Here is a 25957-nt window from a genome sequence, read left to right as displayed (position 1 = left end):
CTGACAGATTCCCGCATAGCGGAAATTAAATTTCACATCCGAACAAGAGAGCCGCGCCGCGACAACGCGCGACATGTTGCGGTGCCGCGGCGCGGTCGACGCGTGCCCTATACAGATTGATAGGAAAACAAACCATGCCCATGATGGTAAGAGTACGAGCATAATATGGAGGGACAACGCTTAACACTTGAAAAAGACAGTGTCTACAAGCTGCATGGAAACTTGTTTGAATCATTGTATATGTATTTGTGAGTTATAATAGCATCGCTTTCAAGCGTTCATGTTTAAGAACATAATACACTAAAAAACTGAGCATATTGGATAATAATTATAACGCTATAATTCATATTTATGAGGTCTCCATCCATCGCTGCAGTCGATTGAGAATCGATCCTTGATATTGCTAGTACTGTCCATCATAATACTTACGCATTACAAATAACACGTGTAAACTAAAGCCATGGCAAAACTAATCCGGGCGGGCTCTATCAAAATTGCAATTAAAAGCCCATTTACGACAACCCGAGACGGACCTGGGGTCACCTCGAGAAGGACGCACGAATTAGCCATTAGCGGGCGCTTCGGACCTTGTTTACACCACGCTTGCCCTAATGACGACCTTTGCTCTTCCCTTCGTTAAGGCGAGCGAAAACCTCACACTAAAAGGCACCGGTCCCCGTGGAGACGTGAGAAATAAAGCCGTGTTACACCGTAGCGGGAAGAGGACAAAGGCCGATAGCTTTCGGATTAAGGACCATGTACAGGGACGTTAAAAGGCTAGCCGACTCACTCAGCGCGCCAGGGTTAACAAGGTTATTATGGGATCAGCCGGACCAACCGCCGCTGGAAAAGTGTTAATCACGTTTTGTGAACAGCTATTTTTATCACCAATAAAACCTATATTAGATATATAACCAAATAATATATTTACAATAAAACATCTAGACTGTAGACTATAGGTATAGAGTTAGCAAACGCAGACAATATAAAAGTTTGAATCGACGAAGAATCCTAATGTTATCCTTGGTAAAATGTTTTATTCAAATCAAATTACCACCACAACAAAAACATTGTTTGAATTCAGTTCAAAATGAAATGATTTTATCAATATTTAAATAATATCAATATTTCTGTAGGTTGTAAAAATACGAGTAAATTTACCATAGTGCCACATAAAGTACTATATTTTAATTTTTAATTTAATAAAAGTAAATTTTTATGCATTAAAATATAGTTACAAAACTGCTGTGAAACATAAAGTTAATCACAGTTTTGCATGGAAAGAACTTTCTTAAATTAATAATCTTCATCGAACATTATAAATAGTCTAGGACAGAATCCTATGACTGCCTCATATGGAATAAGCAAAGCTAAAATCGTAGCGATACTCTCATCTGCGACAGCGAGCAACGGAATAATATGTATGAAATAACTAAAGGTAAAGACTGAAATAGGAACTAATATTCAAATAAACTCATAAACGCACCACGTGTGCAAACTAACTATAAATCCAAGTATTAGGTAAAAGCCTTCATTACTTAAGTCCGTAAAACCCTTATCCCATAACGTTAATAACACAATTACTATAAATCTATCATCGCTGAGCAAACACGGTCCGAATCTCAGCCTAAGCTAATACATTTTGTCCACACCCGTATTCATACTTAACGACTGGGGTAGTATTTGCTAAGCACACACGAGGCGCCCGCACGCAATATAGCAAGACGAGGTCGGCCCCCGGGTCTTTCTCAAACCCGAGAGGACAGTAATTACGGTAGGCAAATTAAGCAGTAAGGGGCCGGCACCGTGTCCATCTTTGTACGTTCGTTCGGTTTATTTTACGTTATTCCTCGTCTTATTACAATGTAGCCGGCCTCCCCTGCGGCGCGGTGCCTCCGAAACCGATTTCGGCATCAGAGTTTCATTACGGTCTGTCGAAAACAATCCACTCTAAATATCTATTCTTGGGTGCACGCTCTGTGGAATTACATTAGTCTGAGGTGGCGAAGGCTCGACTCAATTTGTTTGGTAATAACGGTTGGTAATATATCAGGTTGGTTATAACAAATGAGCTATTGTGAGAGTAAACCGTGCTATAAATGGTTCCTTGCCGTCTACGATATTTAGTATTCCGACAATAGATAGTGCATTTGTGCTCTCGAGATTTATGGCTGCAAAATATTTGTTTATGAAGTGCTTTCAGGTTTATTTTTGTTAGTATGTTCTTACTGCTCTGTGCTTAAGAAATTAGTTTTCGGTTTTAGGTACATCGCGGAATAAATTTTTTAACTATAATGCAAAATTATATAAAACAGCTGGAATGTCTTATAATGTTTGTTTTGGTTCAAATTAGGTAATCTATTTTAATCTATTATTATAGAGTCAGCATAATATCTTTATTTTTCGACTTCCATGTAGCAATTGAGGCATGAAATCTCAAACGCTATACAGTCACTTTCCCAATTATTATGCATCACCATCGCTACACAAGGTAAGACGCATAACAACAATCTTGCATCCACAAAAGAATGGCCAAACATTTTCCACTACGCTAACACTATTACGAGTCGCGTCTTTAAAACTTTCAAAGCTCTCCAAAAGGACCTTCGATTCCCAACTCGTAACACCCCTTGCTAAGGCTAACCGCTTTAAGCACGCGATCTCTAGAGATTTCGTATATAATTTGTCCATTAAAAAATACAAGTGACCACACTTGAACAGTGGAGATGGTCACAAACGTCTCGTTAGTGACCGTACGTGCCTCGTCACACACTTCAACCCATCGGCCCTTCGTAAATAATGAGAGGGTCACGCGAGATGTGATAAGGAATGGATAAGGTATGTATTATTACTGACAGTAATAACTATCTTAATATATAATATATAAATCTCGTGTCACAATGTTTGTCCTCAATGGACTCCTAAACCACTTAACCGATTATAATAAAACTAGATTTCCGCCCGCGGCTTCGCCCGCGTTTGCAAAGGAATACCCGCATAGTTCCCGTTCCCGTGGGATTTCCGGGATAAAAACTATCCTATGTGTTAATCCAAGTTACCCTCTATATGTGTGCTAAATTTCATTGTAATCGGTTCAGTAGTTTTTACGTGAAAGAGTAACAAACATCCATACATCCATACAAACTTTCGCCTTTATAATATATATTAGATATTAGATAATTAGATTAGATTCGCACACCATGGTTCGATCCAACTTGAGAGATAGGATTGATTATTGATTGATGAGAGATTGATTACCACGGGCGAAGCCAGGGCGGACCGCTATTATTTTTGTATATCTTAAATCTTAAATCAAGTTGATTACAATGTCATGTGGAGATGACATAGACAATTTTAAAGAAATAAAACAATGTGTGATTTAAAATATGTAAATCGAAAAAGGAACATCACTATTTATTTCATCATTTTAATTTTAGGTTTTAACGTGTCATTAGGCAGGTTTACACAGTGCGAGCAGCCTCACGAAGTCACGAAACATTCTGCGCGCGAAACAGCTCGGTCTGTGTTGACCTGGCTTTGTGAAAAGTATTAACACGATTAAATAATAATACTATACTAGGTATTAATATATGGTAGGTATTCATTGATGTTGTCTTAAGTAAAATAGATTCTTAATGCTTCATGCAACATTATAAACAAAAATATTTACAGAAAATAAATAAATTAGTACGCACATGCCTTATCCGATTTTCTTCGTATCGGTCCCTTGAGAAAGCTAGGAGCTACTGTGGCCTATACACTGAAGGCTGAATACCTCTTAGATTGCCTCTGACGTTGCCTCTGACCTTCTAAATATAGCTAGTCTTACAAACAAGGAGGATAAGACGACGACTAGATTTTCCTTGGATAATGTTACAGTTAATACGATATCATGATTTATATTAAATGAAACGGCATTTCATGAAACATGAAACTAGGTATATTTCAATAAACTTAATCTTAAACTGAATTTTTAAATATCATTTATTAAAGAGTTTTCAATATATATTTTTATTTACTACTAGCTGCGCTCCGCGATTTCACCCGCGTTGCTCCGCTTGTGTTGGTCTTAGCGTGATGATGCCTTCCTCGATAAATGAGCTATCCAACACCGAAATAATTTTCAAATCGGACCAGTAGTTCTTGAGATTTTCATAAATAAGTTTGGAATTATTCTACACGTATTGACATTTTCCAAGCTATAGGCCAATTTGACTTCTAAAAATTAATTATTCAACCAACAAAGATGACTTAATAATATCTATTTATTGATTTATATTGCTTTGATTCGCATTAAATAGAAATAATTACAATGAATTTTATAATCATTAAAATATTCTTCTCACTTCATATTTAAATGTAGCCATACGAACTAAATAAATTTCGAACATTTCCATATAGTGGCTACAACATTGACGTCAATGCAACAAATAACATGCGATACGCTTACGTTAGGGATCTTAATAGAGTTGCCCTCAGATTATTATATCTTGTGGATTTATTGACGTTGCAAATTCACAATGGCTGACTAATTGCAACTCGATTATATTCTGTACGATTCATGGAAAGCTGTTAGGTATTACATTTGATAAGGTAGGTAATTTATTTATATATTGTTATGACGTAAAACTTCGTAACTTACAATAAAAATATTGAATTAAAAATTTAATAGGAACAATAATATCAGATCAAGCAATTAATTCTATAAACAAAAAAATAATTTAAAAGCATACATTTCACACCTAGTTTAGTTAAGCAAGCCGACTCTACATATAGTATTGTCAAAAATTACAATTTGTCGTTGTCTAAGCCACTAAAGCCTTTCAACCGCCAATCACACGGCTCACGAAACAGAGCCATTAATAAAATTAATCAAAGATCGAACGTCAAAACGTAACAGAAGCTATTTACATGAATTAGTCGACATTTATGCCTCCGTCGAGACAAACCGCAGCGACGCCACCTGGCAGCGGGAGAATTATACGCTCGTTACCCGCTCCACCGCCTCTGCTCTCTTTGATAGCTTTTATACCTTACGTTTTATTGAATCTCTAAACTGATTAAGGATTGACACCGAGAATTATGCATTTGAGCTGCTGAGTCTTCTTTAAGTTGCGGTATGGACAGTGTCAATTTCAGGCTGGCCAGACGTATATAGTGTATGGTCCCATTTTCTAGCTGGTCTAGGTGCTATTTTCGATGTCTTCAAAACCTTTTTGATACATTTCAAAGTGGTAACCTAAGTGGTAACTCTTGAACTGATTGACCGTTTGTTAATACAATCAGAAAATCGTTTTAAGCTGTAATTGGAAGTTCACAAGTATTTTCGCGCGTACTTGTGGACTAAAATGTATCTTCTGGCCAATTGACCAATAAAAATAAGTAAATACACAGTGGGACCATTACAGAATTCAAACATTAATCTGAATTCTGAATCACCGTACCCATATATGACGTATTAACGACCCTTTCAGATAGTTCAATATAAAAACTCAATAGATGTCAGATACACCCCTGTCCTTGGCCGGCGCCGTTTGTCTCAAGCGCACCTCTACGTTCAATTTATGGCCCAGTTTTGTGAACTCTTAACCGTTACGTGATCTGCTTCCGAATCCAATTTATGCCCTCCATGGGAAAAGTTCTGCCTATTCTTTACGGGACATCTTCATGCCCGTATTCGAAAGTATTGATTGAAATTTTTTATATTTCACTGAATATGCTCTTTTGTTTGCGTCTAGCGGTTAATGGCATTGCAATGGAAGGTGGGATTTATTTTGTTATAGACAAACGCTTAATAAAAGGAATTAAGTGTTTCCAAAAGAAGTAGACACAATTTTAAATACATTTGCCATTTCCCTAAACAGAAAAGGAGCAAAGTGTAAAAAAAGTATTATTTCAATATGTACAATGTAACCAAAACTTCACATATTTTAGAAGGAAGACTATTTAATTATCATTAACCTATTCAGAGATAACGCACGAATGGCAGTATGTTGATGTAAAGTTAGTTTAAATAGTATTCCAAACGTTGTCTAATAAAACATGAAAATCAAATTGAATGGAAATCGACTGACCCGTCGCTAAAGAGTGAGGGTCTGCGTCCTAACAAAATAAATCCTAAATAATTAGCATCTGAGATGACCAGTGACCACCCAATACAACATTAGGGGAATATATTGATAGAATGTGTTAGAAGTTTAAAATGTTACTATTACGAGTCTTATTATGTGCAGTATTACTTATTCTTATTTACCAGCTAATATAATTATACAAAACTAGCTTTCCACCCGCGGCTTCGCCCGCATTTTCAAAGAAAAACCCGCAAAGTTCCCGTTTCCATGGTATTTCCGGGATAAAACCTATCCTATGTGTTAATCCAAGTTACCCTCTATATATGCTAAATTTCATTGTCATCAGTTCGGTAGTATTTGCGTGAAAAAGAAACAAACACACACACACATACACATCAATCCTCACAAACTTTCGCATTTATACATAATATTAATTAGTAGGATGTATCTTTTATTTCTTAACTTTTAGAAGAAATAATTCATCATTACAGATACGGTTTCAAATCATAAAATATCACGTATTATGTACATCCTGTAAAGCCTAAGGCATGGCGTGAATAACTCGTACAGAAAAACATGAGTATTGAAAATGTAGGCCCCCGGTCACCCGATGGGCATTTAGCATTATTATTTATTGACTCTCTACCCCCAATTCACTTTTCACATCCCCTCGTCTCGTCGAGGTAAACAAATCGGAAGAAGTAATTATTAAGAATACAGCAAATAGAGGGCTTCGGACAACTTTATTAGACATTTTGTGCAATTTGGAAACTCCCGAAGTCAATGGTCTTGAATTTTTAATTTTGTGATTTATTTTTGCTCAATACTATTTAGTTTTCAAGAAACAAGATGGCTATTTTAAAAGGAGAAGAGTATATAAAGTAAGTAAGTAAGAGACGAAAGTATAAATGTTATCATCAATATTTTTTCTTACAAGTTTACTTACACGAGAATTATGATGACCATCTTAATAGCCCAATTATTGATAACTAGCAGTCCGCCCCGGCTTCGCCCGTGGTACATATTTACGTTTTCTCTACGTAAGAACCATCCTCGTACTTCAAGGAATATAATAAAAAAAGAATTATCGAAATCGGGTCAGCCGTTCTCGAGTTATGCGCTTACCAACACATTTTGCGATTCATTTTTATATATAAGATATGTTGACAAAATTATAATTTTGTACTTTATAAAGTAATTGAACTAAATTTGCATAAATTGTTATTGAACGAACCACCAAATCAAGTGAAATTTCCTTGGCTAGATATATATTTATAGTTATTTGAACTACGAAAATTTTGCTATGGTTATGCGAAATTTGAAAGTTATTTTTGAAAATTGGATCCACAATTTCCGTATGAACAAAAACATTACGAACAACAGAATTCCCAGTATCACAGCGATTTCGTCGAAGTTCCGTTTACAAAATATCCTTGGAACTGATTCATATTGGCTATACGATAGATTCGATTCGTACATCGGAAATCGAAGGATTGGTAGTTTTGTTATTTCGCGCGGGAGATCCTATTGTTGCATGGATTCGCGTTAAATGGGAAGGAAGTTAGTACAGGGAGTTCAATCGGCCGAATGGAGCAATCTTTGTTTCCTAAGGTTATCTACCGATGTTTGATACCCAGATCACTATTGATGCATTCTCTTCTTCCCTGAATGTTTGTTGAGCGGAGGTCAAGTGATACTGGTTGAATGCCCCGGATCGCGTCCACCCCAGTTCGCTCACGTATAAATCAGAATCTAATACGGTGAGACAAGATAGCTAGTTTTTTCCGTGTTATTGAGCCTTTTTTCTATCTCATCGGAATGTGACGCCTTCTCTTTACTAAAACTGTCTGGAGTGGTGTTATACTATTATAATATTTCTAACATAGGTATAACATACATATCTGGTTATTTAAATCAACTTTTTCTGCAGTCATTTATATTTATTTATTGCTCTTCATCATAAAAGCAATTAAATTTCAAGAATATTGTATTCAGATATTTCAGAATTAAATAATATTATATTATAATATACAATTTAAATAACTATCGAAGTCTGTATCAAACATTAAAGACAAAGCGAACACATGTTTAATTTAGCCAAAGCACACTCAAAGTGATGACGCAGTAATGTGGGCAACAAAAGTCAGGAGCGCGGCACTAATGCACGAGCCGGCGGATATGAGATAGTTTGTCAGTGCTCTTTTACGAACCCGTTCAGTTAATAAGCGTGTGTGAATTTTGGTTTTATACTCTATGGTTATATGATAGTAAATGTTATAATCAGTAATGCTCTAGAAGTTTCTGGTTCGGGTCTTTATATTTTATACATGAGCACATGTTTGTTTAGTGTATCGAAAAAATTGTGTATTTTTATGTTAAAATTTCGTGACCCATACGAACAGATTATAACCATGTTTATTAATGAATAATTGAAATCATAAAATATTATGTATCACACTTTTTGCTATTTATAAAGCTTTTTTTTTCAATATACACAATAATAAGCCTCTTCGTAGCAGGAATGATTCGATGTATATAAAAAAATTAGTTTAGTTATAAGAAAATATCTATGACTAAAAAATATGGCTAATTTTCGGTAAACGAGCCTCCAATTATCATTATTATATGGATAAGTAAGATACTCGCAGTAGATACCACGCGAACTAAGTCAAAAACTTTCAAAGTAATAAAACGAAATTAAATGCATTAAGCTATACACTTTTCATTTAATTTAAAAATTCAACTACTAGTTATTACAGAAATAGGTCAAGCATGAGTCGGGGCACACGAGGCGTATGCACAAATAAAACAGCAAGAAAGTATATTTAAAAAGTTTTTGAAACATTGAAATGTATACGACTTTATAAAAGCTCTCGCAATTTCGAAAAAAAATAAACTAAACTGTAGTATTTAAAATGTATGACTATTTAGGACTGAAACTTTTAAATTAATAATTGGCGTCTTAAAATACAAATCATTTATTCTAATAACCTAACCTACTAGATATATTTATCCTTGATTACAAATGTTTTCAATATTCATACTACACTAGAACTACTTTACACATATAGAGACATAACTATCGCAAAAACAACTGCCGAGATTAACCGTTAACGTCTCTAGATGAAATCTCATAAGTGTGATGCATGACTGAATTTGCATGGGCGATATTACACACAAGCTCAAGCTAGTGTGCGGCCTTATTTCATGCTCCACAGAACATCTTATAGCCGGAGGTCGCTCTAATTACAATTACTAATGCTTGTGCGCTCAAAGTTGTTTTTACTATGTCCGCATATTAAATCTGTTCAAAATATGCGTCCAATGTTTTTGGTGTTTTTGCGTGCATGGGTTATGGTAATGTACTAGTGGATCGTCCTGGTGCCGTGTGGTTTTTCAGAAATAAAAAAAATAGCATACATTATTATAATATTATGTCAAGGTATCTTCCTGTTGATGAAATTCAAAACAAGATTTAGTGATTTTGGAGGTTATATATTTTACATATGTTTACATGCTTTTATAAAATTATCCTCTAAAATTCTATCCTTTTAAATAAGTTAACAAAATCGGTAAGTGGTAACCCACAACGAATACGAGTACCAACCAACAAAACCAAAGTATTAAAACTCATCCTTCCCTTACTGTAATTAGAAAATTCTGATAATTCGCAACGCAAACCAGCTACATCCACGGAATAAGATAAATATGCTCTTAAATTAATTACCGGTTCAGCATAATGGAATTAACTTAATCGAATAGTTGTTTACACTGTGTCACTGATAGCAATTAAAATTGTTTTGGAGGACAATAAATCATTCGAGAAAGTGAAACATCACGGCCCTGGGTGCACACCTTGCAATAAATTTTCCAATTACTAAGAGAATTCCGATGGCAACACCAGGGGAGTATTGCTCGTAAGCAAATTAAATTAATTACTTTTAGGTTATCGTTGTTTAGCCTGGAATTTTCCTAGAAAGTAATTAGTATTTTTTTGGTTTTGTATTCTATGTACAACTTATTTATTAACTCTAATAAGAATAAAGCTAATAAATTTATTTTAATTTACTGAATTTCAATCATTCAAAACATCATAACATATGTCTTTTGGCAACATTTAACTATAAGAACGGTAATGCCTATAATAATAGTTTAAAAAGGAATAAACCTTAGGAGTTAGGAACTCTACAGTACCACATGCAATTGGCTACGATATAATCATATATATTAAAATAAATCGCAAAATGTGTTGGTAAGCGCATAACTCGAGAACGGCTGAACCGATTTCGATAATTCTTTTTTTATTATATTCCTTGAAGTACGAGGATGGTTTTTATGTAGAGAAAACGTAAATATAGCTAGTAAATAATAAATTTATTTCTTTCTTTCGAGAACATGTAAAGTTTTTATAACATAACATAAAACAGGCATCAAATGAATACGATGATTGAAACATTCCATTCATAAAAAAATGAAATGCTCATCCTCCTCATCAATCATTAATTATTGCACTATACTAAAACAAAAACGCATTATATTGCGTACATACAACCGCACTTAGCAGTGTTAATTTGAATGAGTACCATCAGTCACCGTTGCGACACGTCTTCATGACGTAATTGTAAGAAGGGTTAAATTATTATGAGGACATGACTAGCTATTTTTGAACCCTAGCATTCAAGCTGTTGGAATCATTGAATAGTACTGGGTGTTAAGGCTGCAGTCTAGCAAAATTGCGTTTTCAACAAGTTATTTGACAATTTTTTCCCGGCTAATGAAATGATAAACTGAATTTTTTTTTCTTGTTTATCAACTAGTGTTATATACGCAATGCGCGTGAATTTTTTCACATTTATAAAGTTACTTTATGTTACCTTAATCAGGCCTTCAAGATAAGTCTCTTTCCCCCAAAATCATTTCGAGCTAAGTTTGTGCACTCACTACGTTGCAACCGATTACAATTTACATAATCTGATCAGCGCATTATTATCCTTATATAGTCGTTATTAAAAACTGCTGAATACAATTGCCGAAAAACTTATGATTTTCTTAATTAGAGCGTTATAAATTCATTAAATTTCCCATTTTTTGCCTTACAAAATCGATTGATAAATACTGCTAAAAGTTATTTTTTCCATTAATTTATTCGAGTTGGTTGAAGACCAATGAGTATTAATCCTTTAAAAAAATTTTTTTTTGAATTTTGATAATTCTTTAAATATTAAAAAAATATTTAAAATAATAAGGAAAAATCCTAGCGAATTTCTTTAGTCGCGCTCCTTGGGCCGGAGCGTTCTGACGTGTGCTCTACGCTCGATTTTCCTTCATACCGAAGTGAAAGTTGCTCTACTTCATTAAATTTAATATTTTTGTTAATTGATTATTTTTATCTTAGTTTTGTGCAAATATTCGTATTTTTAAACATTTGATTTCGATATGGAAAATAAACGAAAAAAATACGCGTGTAACTACTAGAAAAAAAATTATCTTCGAACATAAAGTTAATGAAACCAAATAGATTGCAAAGGTGATTGGCAACAATTTATTTATTTTACGGGGTGTCAGTAAAGGGATGTATATATATTTCTTTAAAACTAAAGTAAGCTCATAAATTTTCTTTTAATATAATTTTTTTGAAGTTCCAAAAATGTTTATTTTTCGTTTGAGAAATACGAAATATAATATAAACTTGTATTGAGAACTTGAACTTCCCAAGTTCATCCGGGGAAATCCCCATACGGGGAAAATGATTTGTTTACTCCAAAATTGATCCGAGGTGTTTTAATTTTTTCTTCTAGTCATTTTCAACGTAGCGGCATGTTGTTTGATTATTAATTTTGTAACTTAAATACAGGATGTTGGTTTTATATTCTGATCTTACAGACGCGCTGACAAATTTAGTCCACCATTTCTAGTTTAGTCTAACTACAAAACTACCAAAAAACTCTAAGTACCAATATTAAAACGAATGGATTATCATCACATCATCAAAATTCAGTGGGGTTGAGAACTAAACAAACAGAAGTAACAGAGACGCGAAGAATAAAAAAAGAGGACGAAAACGATAATTCGTTGATGCTTTCCCTTTTCGACGTATTGTTAGGGTACATCACCAATCTGCAAAAAACAAAACTGATGATTCCCAATTGCTGATTAAAAATGAAAAACAAATAATCGACAACAGTGGTGAAAATTTGCTGATCACAATGAAACATCCTTCAGTGGTAGCAGATTTACTCATTTAAAATGTATCGGTGAACAGCGTAAAGGAGAGGAGGACAGGAAAACATTATGAATGTGGATGGTGGATTGTATACAGGGTGTAAATGTAATCGATAAGTATGTGCAGGCGATTATGACGTTATTATTGCAGGTATCAAAAAACTTAAAACTGATATCGAAATTACTTTACCTAATGAGCAAAATGACAATAATAACTTTTTAAAAGTATAACGAGAAATATCTAAAAAATTTACTTTATACACTCCCATATCAAAAAGGGAAAATGGGACTAGTAGAAGTTAAATGTCTAATTCCGGCAAAAGACATGAATGCGGAAGATGCGGTTAAAAAAAAATTTAATATTTGAAATACAATGCAAAAAATAACACTTTTGTCATAGATAAGAATCATGACTATTTTTTCCAAATTCAGGGACAACTAAACGTTGCAGAAGCAGAAGTCTGCTTATTTGCTGTTTGGACTGGAGTGAATCATTCGTTAAAAATAGAATATATAAAAAAGTATGTAACGTAAAAGTATGCAAAATAAAATGATGGACCATTATTGGATTTTACATAAATTGCCTACTGTCAGAATTGATTGATTCGAGACTTCAGCATTCGATGCCCATCAAGGACCCATCCTATATCATTCAAGCGATTGAAAAAAAAGAGATAAATCCAGTGCAACCGATAAAGCATCAGAATGCTAGCAAAAGATTTATTAGGTTTATCAATATAAATCTATATATTAAACATAATATAATAAATCTATAGAAGACGCGAAGACTGACATCCGCGCGGACGGAGTCGCGGGCGGAAGCTAGTCAGAAATAAATATCTTTTGTTTTCATTTGCGTATTTTTCTATTTTATAATTTTTTAACACAAACATTACATTTTGATACAACAAAATTTGTTTATCCGTTTTATTAGTTAAACTGAACAACTTTCACTAAGAAACTTAGGTCGAAAAAAATGTATAGAGTTATGCATTTTGTATGGAAAGCTTATTTTTTTTATATTTCGTCCAAATTTCTTTGTAAAAGTTGATCAGTTATATAAACATGAAGTTGAAGATATCAATAGAAAGTATTCGCAAATTTTGTGTACTGATAAAAAAAAATCACCCGGTGTAATTTTCACGAAAATTGTTTCAAATTGTCATTTTTGGTACTTATTACGAATATTAAATTATACGAATGATTTAATTTTTAAAAATTAAGTGGAGCAACTTTCCCTTAGTACATTTGTATTATTTACATATAGGATGACAGGATGCATTTGTTTGCACTACTAGACCAAGCCCTTAATGATGATTTTCTCGCCTTCTTTCCTGTGTAGCCATAGTTTTCGTATGTGAATGAATGAATTAATGAATGAATTAATACTGTTTATTTAAATATAATAAAACGAACACGATATTATAATTCTAGATTAGAATAGAGACAAATTCTAAATATTCTAATCTAAATATCTCCTACAAAACCGAACTTACCTCAAGACACGTGTACCACCCAAAACTAAAATTAGAATCAGTTGAACGCGCCTATAATTACAAACTATACCTCGCCTATTGTCGATATTTCAACACTCGATACATAGCGGTAGAAACTGGTAGAAACGGATAGAAACAATAGTACCTGCGATAATTGGACGTGGCCGTTCCGAATGCACACGAGACGAGACTTAATTGAGGTTTCAGAGGCTAATTCGAACCTCCGATCAGTCTTGCCTCCCCAGACCTCTGAAGGGCTTCTGGCGGTTGCCTACAATAACTGCGGACCGAGGTTAAGTAGAGGTGTTTTGTTTCCAACGATTATGCGGAGATTAATTCGGTATGTGCTTGTGTGAGGTAAGTTTCTTTGGTTTGTAAAATTATAATTATTGTATGGAATATATCATGTAAAAACTTTTGCGGGTGGAAATATTATTTTGATATACGTTTTATATTTAAATTTATAAAAAACTTAAAACATATATGAATGAATAACTAAAAATTTAGACTAGAAACCAATTATTATGAACCAACCAATTCAAAGAATAAAAAAATACGGCTTTTATCCGTCCTTTTTATAAAAACACTATCTCAAGTTTTCTTTTATTTTCATGAATTTTGTGATAAAAAATATACATATTTATCACCTCTTTCACGAAATTCAAATAGCCTCAAAATAGAAATATAGTTCTCAAAAGTGAAATAGAAAGCTGTATTTAAGAATCCGCTCACGTAGCGCGTAACAAAAAGTAACAACTAAATATTTGAGACGGGCCGATAGAGGTCGGGTAGCAAAAAGTGGGGCTTGCCGGCCTGGGGCCGACACTCGTAGATATGATAATCCCGAGTATGTAAAATAGTGAAATTTAAGGCCTCTCCATGTGAAGAATTGTGTTCGTTTCGTAGGCAAATTATTCTAATGTGGCCCTTTTATTCGAGGCACACTTCGCGTACGGGTCGCAACGCTGTTCCAACACTCATTTGTATTTCAATAAAACACTAACCCTATCTAAATATTGGCTGGTTCGCTCTACAACGATAGAACAATATATGATACGGCTAAAATACAATAATTTATACAATAGATAAAATCACATTTGCATAAATGTTTAATATTAAATTCATAAAAGCTTTGAAGCTTTCATTATTATAACCTATATTACTTTAATTCCATATAGGTTTTATCATGAGTCTTAAACTGCACTTACATATACTTTCCTTTATTCATACCCAAACAAATAGACTATCAATACCAAGCTCATAAATATACGCCGCTTCCGAAAAGATAGTTCCCCAATCGGACAGATGAACATATCAGGCAAGCCAACGGAACCATACACCGCCTTGTCCGATTTGCATGGCACGGAAAAGTTCGCACAATCAGATTTTCCTCATCAGCCTGCGGGACGCATAATTCTTCCTTCCATCTGTCGTCTTCCTGTATCTACCCTTGCGAAACCTCTTTTTGTTCGCCCGGCCGGCGGCAGTGTTGGCGATACATAAATTCCGACGATCGGTCATCCCTTAAAAACAAGTTTAGCTCTTTATCCGGTGGAGAGTAAGTTAAAGAATGGCCCGACCGTGCGTTACCCTCTGATTCGTTACGTATTCAAATTATTTCGCCATCCTGTTTTTGCGGACATTCGCAGGAGGTACCGCTAGAGTCGAACCTCTTTTGTGCGCCCATGATTAATTGGGACCTTAGTAAATTGAAACGTATTTGTTAAGAATAACGACTGCAACATATTCAGAATTTAACATTTAATTTGTATTTCTAGGAAGTGTATTGAATTCTTTATTCGTAGCTATAAAGATACCGCACAAGTGCATGGAACATAATTCGAAGCATACGTTTCCGTAACCAATATCGAAACTTTATTCAAGTCGCTACTTCAGAACTTCAACTATATCGAGAAAGTCTGCATGGGCTAGTGGCTGTATTACCTCTATGTATACTGTATCTATTGCTGATTGAAATTCTAAGTCGAGGCCGGATCTATGCCTAATTAATTGGCGCATCACGTGGCCGAGGTAAGACAGGCCACCCCTTGAGCCAGCAGACGTCCCTCGCCGAGGAGTTGGCACCGACTTACACTCCTCACTTGATTCCCACTGGATAATTAAATAATAAGCAGGGTTAAATCCGTCCCTTTGTTTCGCACTCGCCTTAATGTAGAAGTTGATCAACTTTAATATGGACAATAGATATTTTGAATTCTCAAATATTTTATGAAAACGTTCTGCCCGCATCTTTGCTCGTCAAATCGGGGGAAATAGTAGAAATGAAATTAATGTGATATAGAATTTATTTTGGTGATATCTCTACATGTATTTTACTGTCTAAAATTATTATAAGATTGATTGTTAAAATTGAAACCATAACTTTAATGTAAAATTCTAAGTAATGAATTTGTATGTTGTTATTGTTTTAAATAGGAATAATTTAAAAATGTTATAAAACACATTTACATTATCTCTTATATCTATCAGTTCTTACAGCTAATTACTTGCCTTTAACATCTCATACATACAGCTAATACATCCACCACAAGCGGAAACGACTCCCAAAACAGGTGCCACAACGGCACATGTAATCTGTGAACAGTAACAATAACGTCCTACCATTACGTTTCACAATTTACACGTATGAAAACTTCAGTAAGACCGTAAGATAAAGTCCATATGCATGCTATGCACGTCCACTCTTTACAAATTCAGCGCTGACGTGGACCATTCATATGGCGGATAAGTTTTGTTCAGTGTGCGACCAACTGACTGTGATAAGTCGTTAGGACTTTACAATGAGATGAGTTGATTCTACGCTCTATTGTTGAGGTTTAAGGTGTACGAAGGTAGCACGACGATGATTTAAATCTGAAAATAATACAATATCAATTATTAAAGGTACATGTCGATCGAAAGAGATTCTTTACTTTTCTTTACATTAAAAGTATTATAAACAGTAATATATGTGTCGAAAAGTGTAAGAATCTTTTATCTATAAACGAGTATATCAAAAATTAAGCATCCATTACATAAACCTACCCCTATTTTATTAGGAAACATTTCCCATATTTTTTTAGCAATAATATCATATCTCTAAAAATTATAACAAAAGCATCCACGGACATGTCGCCAATCGCATCAGATAAAAAGTCAAACCACCGACCGTAACAACATTGAAATATTCGATCTTATCCTGTCCGAACCGATACAGTTATGAGCCAAATGCGTGATGGAACATTGAATCTTAATGCGAACGCAGTAAGGGGTAGAATTGTGCGAAGTTATTATTGCTATAAGTTTGGTAACTGATTGTCAAACCGTATGGGGGATGCAGCGAAGCATGCACTGAGTCACGCAGTTATTCAATAACCCAGCTTTACTTGTCCGGATTTACAACACCGTGAAAGACCAAATGCATCCGAGTCGCTTTCATTCTATTTATTAGTGTACTTTGAAACTGGTGTAATAAATGGACTTCTAAATCAATATAATATGTCTACAAAGATGCTATATAAATATTTAATTCATGCTATATAGAAATTAGAAACTTTAGTGGACCCTAGGTTGCTAAAAACGTCTCACTTTTGTCAACGATTTTACCTCTGCGTAAAACTCAACGCTGTGTTTGAGTCTTTGTACCGATCCAGGAATCAATTATTAATTGGCTCATACGATGAATTAAAGGGTTTTTAATATTTTTTATTGTTTTTTAACCCGTGCGAGTATAACACGTGCTATCGACACGGGTCTCGACCCCCAGACCCGCTGGCGACGAGTCTCACAAATCATGTGACACACCTCGCAATCCTATATAGTCAATACTTTCGGAATTTCATAAATCTTACAAATTTATTTGTATAGTTTTTGATATTATTTATCTTCACAGGCGAAATATCTTATAAATTATAAGCCCATCGTTCATTTTAGAGCAGCTAATTTAAATACATAACCTACATTGCTTATAGTAAAATTAAAAATGGCGTCGTAGAAATTTGTATTATAAGTTTCATGTTATGATCTGCATCCATAGAATAGAAGGTAAACCCACTGCATCCTAATTTAACAACCCAATAAAATATCGAAATAAAAATTCGCGAACCGGCAATAAAATAAAACGCTAACCGTTTTTACGGCGCCAACAATATAATGAAATAATCGTAACGGCCGTTGACGTCACATTGAATTGCCCAATAAATCTTCCCCGGGTCATATTGTCCACAGTCCTCTTGGCAACACTTTAATATCGAGAAATATCATCTCGGTAATCGAAGCCCGCGCACTAGTCGCTCGGTATAAATCATTCCCCCGCTCGCCTGTCGCTTATTTTTTAGACTTTCCATTTCCAAATAAAGTCCCAAAGCAACGGGCCAGTGCTTCCTCTTCCCGGGGCGGTTTATGTGATTTGTCGGCTGCCGGCCGTTTCCCTAATATTGTCAATATTTCAAATATTAATTGTTATAAATCAAGAAACTTTTTACCGTTTCGCCCTTTATAGCTGTCTCCGGAATTGAAATGTATTTTATGAAATTAGCGTCCATCGTCGGGTGTCAGTGACTGCCACTTATTGGTAATGATGAAAAAATTGTCGGCACGTCAAGGGAACGCTATTGAATTATATAGGTACACTTAGCGCGTCAATTCACGCGCTAGTTTGAAAAAAGTTCCGCCCATAAAACATTAACAAGCACTCAAGAAAATTCCCGTTCGTTAAGTAGTGTCGGCCGGTAGTTTTTCCCACCTCGCGGAGCCACTAGAAGCCGAGGGGCGCTGTCAACGCGATTGACCAGCCGATATCTCCCAAGAGTGTCGCCCTCTGGCCCTTTGTGAGACAACTGAAGATCATCGCAAAGCCCTCAATTAATGACAAACAATGCCGTGGCTATCTCGCTTCCAATTTTCAGTTGTCGCTTTCATTTTAAGCTGTGACAGTTGGTATGGGTCAGTTGGTTCGTTTTATTGGTTATTTGTTACAGGAAAAGCTTTCCAATGAAGTTAATTATATTACAAAAAAAACATTAACGTAATTTCATCAAAATCGAGATATGTTACACATATAATCTCACAGAACATTAAAAATACAATATATGACTTTTTTCAGAACCCTTAATATAATTCAGTCATATTCATTCTTATTAACGACAATTTTAAGTGGTTGTTGCCTTGTTTTTTTCATAAAATTATATACACCTTGCAGATATCCAAAACGTTAAAAATAAATTTTTAACAGATGGATAATTCGCAAACAAATAGCAAATACATATTTCGCAAACTCCTAATATCAGAATTGTAATCGATCACGTTATCAACAAAAACAACCGATTGCAGTAGCTCACAACAGTCACATAAAAAATGCATCACTACACTAATAGTCCAACAAAAAAGCACACTAACACAGAATGCTCAATAATATTCACAAACCACATAATTAGCACCACAAAGCGTCATGGTACACCGTGGAATCCTGTCGGATATTTCCATGGAGCAGAGGAACACTCGTATCGATCCGGTGGGAGAGGCGGGAGGCAGAAATTTGGGAAAACTTTGAAAGTTTCACGTCTAATTCAGGCGCACGCACACACCCGCGCGAGCTTAACACAAACATAGCTGTAATTTATGTGTACCTGTTTCAAATGTCATCCTTCATTTTGTATCGATTTTATTTTTCGGTTTGAAAAATAATAACAGAAAAGATTACTCGATAGCTGTATTTATAATATAACAAGTTTAATTACAAATACAGATATCGAGTAATCTTTGTTGTACCTACTATCTTGTTTCAGATGGATATTCTTCTACATATTTATGGCGTAATTTATACTCATAACAAGGACATAATTATCATAGTGTTAACAATAAATACAAGGAAATTACCAAGTCAAAGGAGTTAAACTGATTTTGCTTATATGAACAATTTTGGCTATGAACAGTGATGCTCACATGTTATCGTTTTTGAAAGTATGGCAATTTTCCTGAATCTGAAAAACGTTGTTCAATTTAGAGTCAATTTTAACTCTACATGCTCAGACACTGGCGTTTGAAATATTGCCTTTTAAACGCTGAGTCACGACTGTTCAGAGAACGATCGCCAACACACTATTTTTAAAGTAAATATGTAGTATCTTAGTACGACAGTAACATAATGAATGAACGTAATAGTACGGTTAAAATAGTATTTTAGTGTATCCAAAATAGACGACTGTGAGATTTGCATTTGTTATGTTTGCTTTAACCTATTTATAGTTTCTATTTTCATTTATGCTATCAATAGGCATGGCCAATTTAAACCTGATTTCTAAGTTGTGTTTATGCGATAGTATTTTATTACTTTATTGGAGAAAATATTTATTCCGAATACTCGACTAAGCGTACATTTAAGTAATACATTCCAGACTCATACAAATCTAAATCCTTGCCCATTAGCTACTGCAATGGAGATCAAAGCAAATAGTGTCCATTGTCGCTTTGAAAGAAAACAATTAAGAAGATGAGCCGTGGGGTGACCACAGTGTGACGCGCACAATGCCGCTGAGACGTCACTTCCTGCAGTATCAAAGCTGCTTTTTAGATACGCCATTAAATGATTAAAGGACTAGCATTTTTAGTATTATTCTAATAATAAAAACCTCTTTTATAAACATTATGTGTATTAGTTGCTCTTGTTTAAAACATAGCAAATTGTTAATGCAAAAATGACAAAAAATTCGTTTGCTTGTGCTCTTTTTAAACGTGTATTTAATTGCAATTTTATAACCGTTCAACAAACTTTACAAAGGATAAATTAATAAAAAATATAGACCTTTCCGCCTTTAGATATTTCCCGGTTCTTTTAATTTATCGCGGTTATAATTTTTAAACATCCTTTGTCGTTTGTTAGTAAACAGGCTGTGTGCAAATAAAGGAATTCCATTCACAGAGAGGCATTTGTGAACAACAAAAAATTTGGCCGCAAATATAAAACAAAAGAGCTATGGGTGGGCAATTAGCGTGATTTAACGGCCGTTTAATAAGACTTTGATTAATTTTATAATTGTTTGGTTACCCTATTTTATGTTATTTAAGAGTGATATTTTGTTTTATATAAATATAAAAGTTGTGACGATTTGTGAGTATGTTACATGACTCTGTAAAAACGACTTTATTATTCTATAAAAAATGTAACATAAACTTTTAATTTTATATAAAAATATACACATACATAGCATACAAAACATCTCACTAAAAATATAAGTAACATTTTACACGCCTCAACCTACACTTTTACAATCAAAGTGTTTTTTTTAATGTTTGTACAACAACCTATCCTTTACTAGGTACTATCTCAAATACAACATTACTTTTTTTTATATTTGGTCCGCTAACTGGACGTTCCAACATTAAGAAATAGTGAAAATACAATCATAATCTTTGTGACTTTTAGTTGGACGGCCTTCTAAGAGCGAACACAACATGCAACAATTATATAAACCTACACTTATAATAATAATTAAAAATAACAATTAAAACATAATATTAGTTACATACTTAATACATTAAGCACACACTCCCATCGCGGAACAATATTTAATATTCAAATTGCATAATAAAACAGGCATAATACATCATTCATCTTAATTTTAGTGAGCAGTCATCGCGGCGTAAATCTCTATCATAATTAACATTAGTACACCATTAGTTTAATTAAAGTGCTCTCTTTTGTCACTGGCTTGGAGACTTCGGATTACAGCTTTGTTGAATTAACTGTGGATATTAATGTTACTGAGACTGTATGAAGGTATATTTCATAGACGTGACGTTTTATTGTTTTATTACTAGCCAATATGATGTTTTATATTGTTATAGAATATTTGATTATATTCACTGAATGCATAATGAATGTATAAAATAATTTAGGTATATCGCCTTATTTACTTATCTATTAATAATTAGTTTAAAATTTTTGGCTACTCTATACGTGCTAGAATATTAACTATGATAAATAAAATCTCGATTTAGAATCTGTATTCATTTATATTATTTAATTGAAACTTTGAGAGTAAAATAACATGGTCGTGTCATAGCAATACCGTCACGTCATGAAATAAGGCGACGATGTTGGTATCTTTGAACCTTGCCAAAGAAGTTTCACTTCTGACATGTATGCTCAGCTCACACACCCTTTTTTTGATAAAAGAAGATGTACTTCGGAAGTAAACAAAGAGAATGATAATACTTTTTATTGTGTGTAAATACGTACAATGAAAAGAAACATAGAAAAATCTTTTACTTTATTTCTATTAATAGAGCCTTTTAAAGGGTGTTTCCATTGGGATTTTTAAAGCTGGCAACAAATAAAACTGTTAGTTGACAATCGGTAGTCGGGTCACGGCGCGGGGGATCAAGTGCACTCTTCGGTTGATACACACGGCTAGAGATCGAAATATATTTGAAGAAACGATGTTTATTGTGATTTTTCTTGTTTGTTTATTGGCTGTTGTCGTTCTGAATCGTTTTTATTTTATAGGAAAAACATAGATCCTTCTCTATAAAACCAATTTTTTATACAATCAACCCCTTGAATAAATTTTTAACTTTTGTATTTTAATCCTGTACCTACCTATCTAATTTCGTACAGATTTTAATGTAGAAATATTTCTAAAAAAATACGTTGAAATAATCATATCTTAATTGAGAATCAAAAATCAAACACTACGTTGGATCACATTACATAATGTATTATCAACTAATGAAGGTACATACATATTATTTTTTCATACATATGATTAATAGACAATATGTCTATTTGTCGGTGATAAATTTTCATATGTACGATATTCTCTATCGAGTATGTAAACATCCATTTATTTCCACGATCAACCGCAACGGCCGTGTGTAGCACACCTCAATAGAACCGTAGTGAAGTAATAAGAAAAGGTAAGAGTGCCCCATTGAATGATAACTCCGCGCCTTTGTCTTGTCCGTCTTGACGAATCGAATTAAAAGGCTTATTGTGTCTACGTGACAGCCCTACCCTCGGCCGCTGCGACGTTTGTTTCTAGCAAACTAAAATATTACGGGCCATTCACTAGATCCCCTAGGAGGGTCGCTACTTGAATTTGTACTCAATTTTTAACAGGGACTGTTAATTAAGAGTCGCTCTTTATTGGCGGAGGAGCCTTAATGCGTTAATTGTTGAAATGCAATCTCGAAGACGGCTCTTAATCATTCGAATGTCTCATACTTTCATTTTAGCTTAATTGAATCGAATTTTTGAGCCGTGACAACAGATTTATGTTTCGTTTTCATTTAATTTTATTAATTTTTCGAAAACACGCCGGGTGCTTTGATTAATTATTAACTTTTTATTAAAATAGCTTTTAATTGTTTTAGAAAAAGTATTAAAAATGCTTCTGGTGTTGCAAAATGTGTGTTGGAAATTATATATGAACAAATTTTTACAATATAACAATAGTAGTCTTACATAATATTATTCCATTATTCGGATATAATATTGTTGTAGAAATATTAATGTAGGTGATAAGCAAAGCATCTGTACACAGGCGGTTGTGACCACTTAACATCAGGTGGCCCACCTGCCCTTTTGCTTGCTCTACCGTAAAGAAGAGTAGAAATAAAAAGTATAATATGTAAAGAAAATCAAAGTAAACAATTTCAGATTTTAATTTAAGGCTATATTTAAGAGACCTTTACATATTATTCGATAAATAAAATGTACAATTTGTTACAGGCCTCGCTGCGACAGCGCGTGCCATCGCCGACTGATCAAAGTAAGTATCCATTCCAGCTAGACATTAACTCGGCCAAAATAAACCCCAAAATGAAGTAATCCAGTCCGCGGCTTATCCTATAAACAGCCACTTCCCTTGTACAACATAACTTAATTATTCACGACATCACGACGTTCTTATAAACGTCCGTGCGACGATAAAAATGTATAAAACGAACACGCACTTTAATGAGCACCGTGCAATATTTATACACAAGCAACCCTAATTGCTAGGGTGGAGAGTGGAAAAAATGGGCAATTTCACGTAATGTAATATGTATATTTAAGGTGGAAAGCCGCCGTCGAATTTTGTCGCGGCGACTCCGATGCGCCACTTCAAACATCTTTCTGCGGTGGAAGTGTCTCTACTTTATTTTGACTTTGCGGGCTTTCATAATCTGTTTTATTTTGTTTGATAAATAAATTAATGTTTTGTTTGTATTTTATTTAACCGTCTACTTCGTTGTTTTCGTTGGACCTTATAACAATTCAATCATTCTGATTGTTTGACAAATAAAACAAAACGAAAACTGCTTTACAGAAAATAGTACAAATAGTGATGAAATTAAAGTATGCAACTAAAAAAAATGGCAGTGTGCTCAAAAATTAATAGCCTGATAGTAAATATTAATTAATATAAAAACAAAGCATATTTTGAAAAAAAAAATTAATAACGAAGTGACTTTCAACCCAAAGTCAATAAGTAGCCACAATTTTTATTTTTCCAATATGTTTAGGTGCTCGGTTCGCTCCCCTCACCGCGATATCCTCTTGACGGAAACCCTCAATCTAATGTTACGCCTGTGTTAAAAAACACAAGGAAATTTAATAACGCCATCCCACAGCCTAAGAGAAAACAAAGAAAATTTAATTTCGACGATTCCCACATGCTCAATATCGCTGACGAGCTCCCCCGCTAGAGAAAATTAAAAATAAATCTCGAATAAATTTGTTCATATTCCTAATTCACCAATTATCCAGCTAAATTTTATAGGCAAAACTAAAAATTTTGACCAATAAACTGTGATCAATAAACCTAACACATAAAAGTAACATTCTCAAGCCTAATATAAACACTGAACAATTATATGCTAAATCTTACCCCCCAAACAAAATACCCCAAAGTAATGTAACGGAAAGTCAACAAGAGCCGTGAAAAATCTGCATATCACGTTACGGGGACATTTACCCGGTAGTAATTATCCGGTACGAAGGTTTAACACATTTCAAAGGTAAGCAAATTAGTACCGCACTTAATGATCCGACAAAGAGCGTAAATCTTTTTAAACGCTCACCCCGAATGTTTCCTTTTCCTGTAGAGTAAACAGTTCGTAAAAAAATATTTGCATTAGCACACCCTGCATATGCAAATCGGGCCGTACGTGAAAAGCGGTGGAAATTCTATCAAATTGTTACGACACGTAGGCTTTGCCGACAATTTGTCAAGCGAGCTATAATTATTTTGAGCCCCACCCTGCTGTGAATTAGGCACCGTTTAGGAATTTTAAAGAGCGTATGGAAAAATCTGATTTCATATTCACGCAGCTACAATCGTTTGTGGACATTGTTAGTTATGTTTTGAATATGTTAAAATTTAATAATTTATAATTTAATGCTTGCTCTTAGTTTATAGAAATTCGCAAGAGAATTGATACAGTTATCATGTAAATTTTAGGCTGGAACTGAGAAATATTGTAATACGGAGAAAATATGTACTTCTAAGGAATATAACCCAAATGTAACTAGCGGAGCTGGATGCATACACACTTTTCATTAAAAATTTACTATTAAATTTGAACACTAAATACCCAGAAGTTATTACCATGCATTTCACATACTTTTCCATCATCTAAAGTGAATTTATCCCCAAGTTCGCAAGCCATACAAAAAAGCATTTCCCATCTAGAAAAGCCCCAAAATACCGTTTAAATAATAAACATCTGCAGTCCCGTTTCCCACGGCTTTCAATAAAAACAAACTGCGATCGTTCGGATGGCTTCGAATTAAGCCGTGCGGCTATCAGAGCCATTCACTGCTCCGGCCCAGACTAAAAAATGTTATACGCCACCTGTGGCGCGTAAACGTATGCGTTTATCTGCGGCCCATGAATGCAGGATCCTCTCGTTACATGGATATATAGTTCGGTTGGAAAGCCTCGCCAGTGATATTGAAATATCGCAAACTATTATTTGGAACAGAATCTGTTGTTGTGTGTAAGAGTAGTTTTACTCATTATATTTAAAGATACGTTACCTACATCTATTAAATAGATAATTATACCTGTGAATGCCTTAACATACTTTACTTTACTTTACTCCTCACATCATTCTTTACAATATCCTTTACGTTTGCATTATTTCAGGAATTAGAAAAATACAGCGAAAGAACGAAACCTACGA

General features: G+C 34.3%; 1 protein-coding gene across 1 annotated transcript in view; it reads left to right on the top strand.

Moving 5' to 3' along the window:
• The window catches only part of LOC149905734 (uncharacterized), a 162866-nt gene that overhangs the window by 89832 nt on the left and 47077 nt on the right, over nucleotides 1-25957 (top strand). The window contains exon 2 of the mRNA XM_090105306.1: nucleotides 23520-23559. Coding sequence (XP_089961432.1) covers nucleotides 23520-23559 — 40 coding nt within the window. The remainder of the gene's footprint in view (nucleotides 1-23519; nucleotides 23560-25957) is intronic.

The sequence above is a fragment of the Colias eurytheme genome, chromosome 9, assembly GCF_061535395.1.
Source record: "Colias eurytheme isolate Ceu_HAF_F1 chromosome 9, ilColEury1 Martin Lab GWU primary, whole genome shotgun sequence".
NCBI lineage: Eukaryota > Metazoa > Arthropoda > Insecta > Lepidoptera > Pieridae > Colias > Colias eurytheme.
This window is presented reverse-complemented; position numbering and strand designations above follow the sequence as displayed.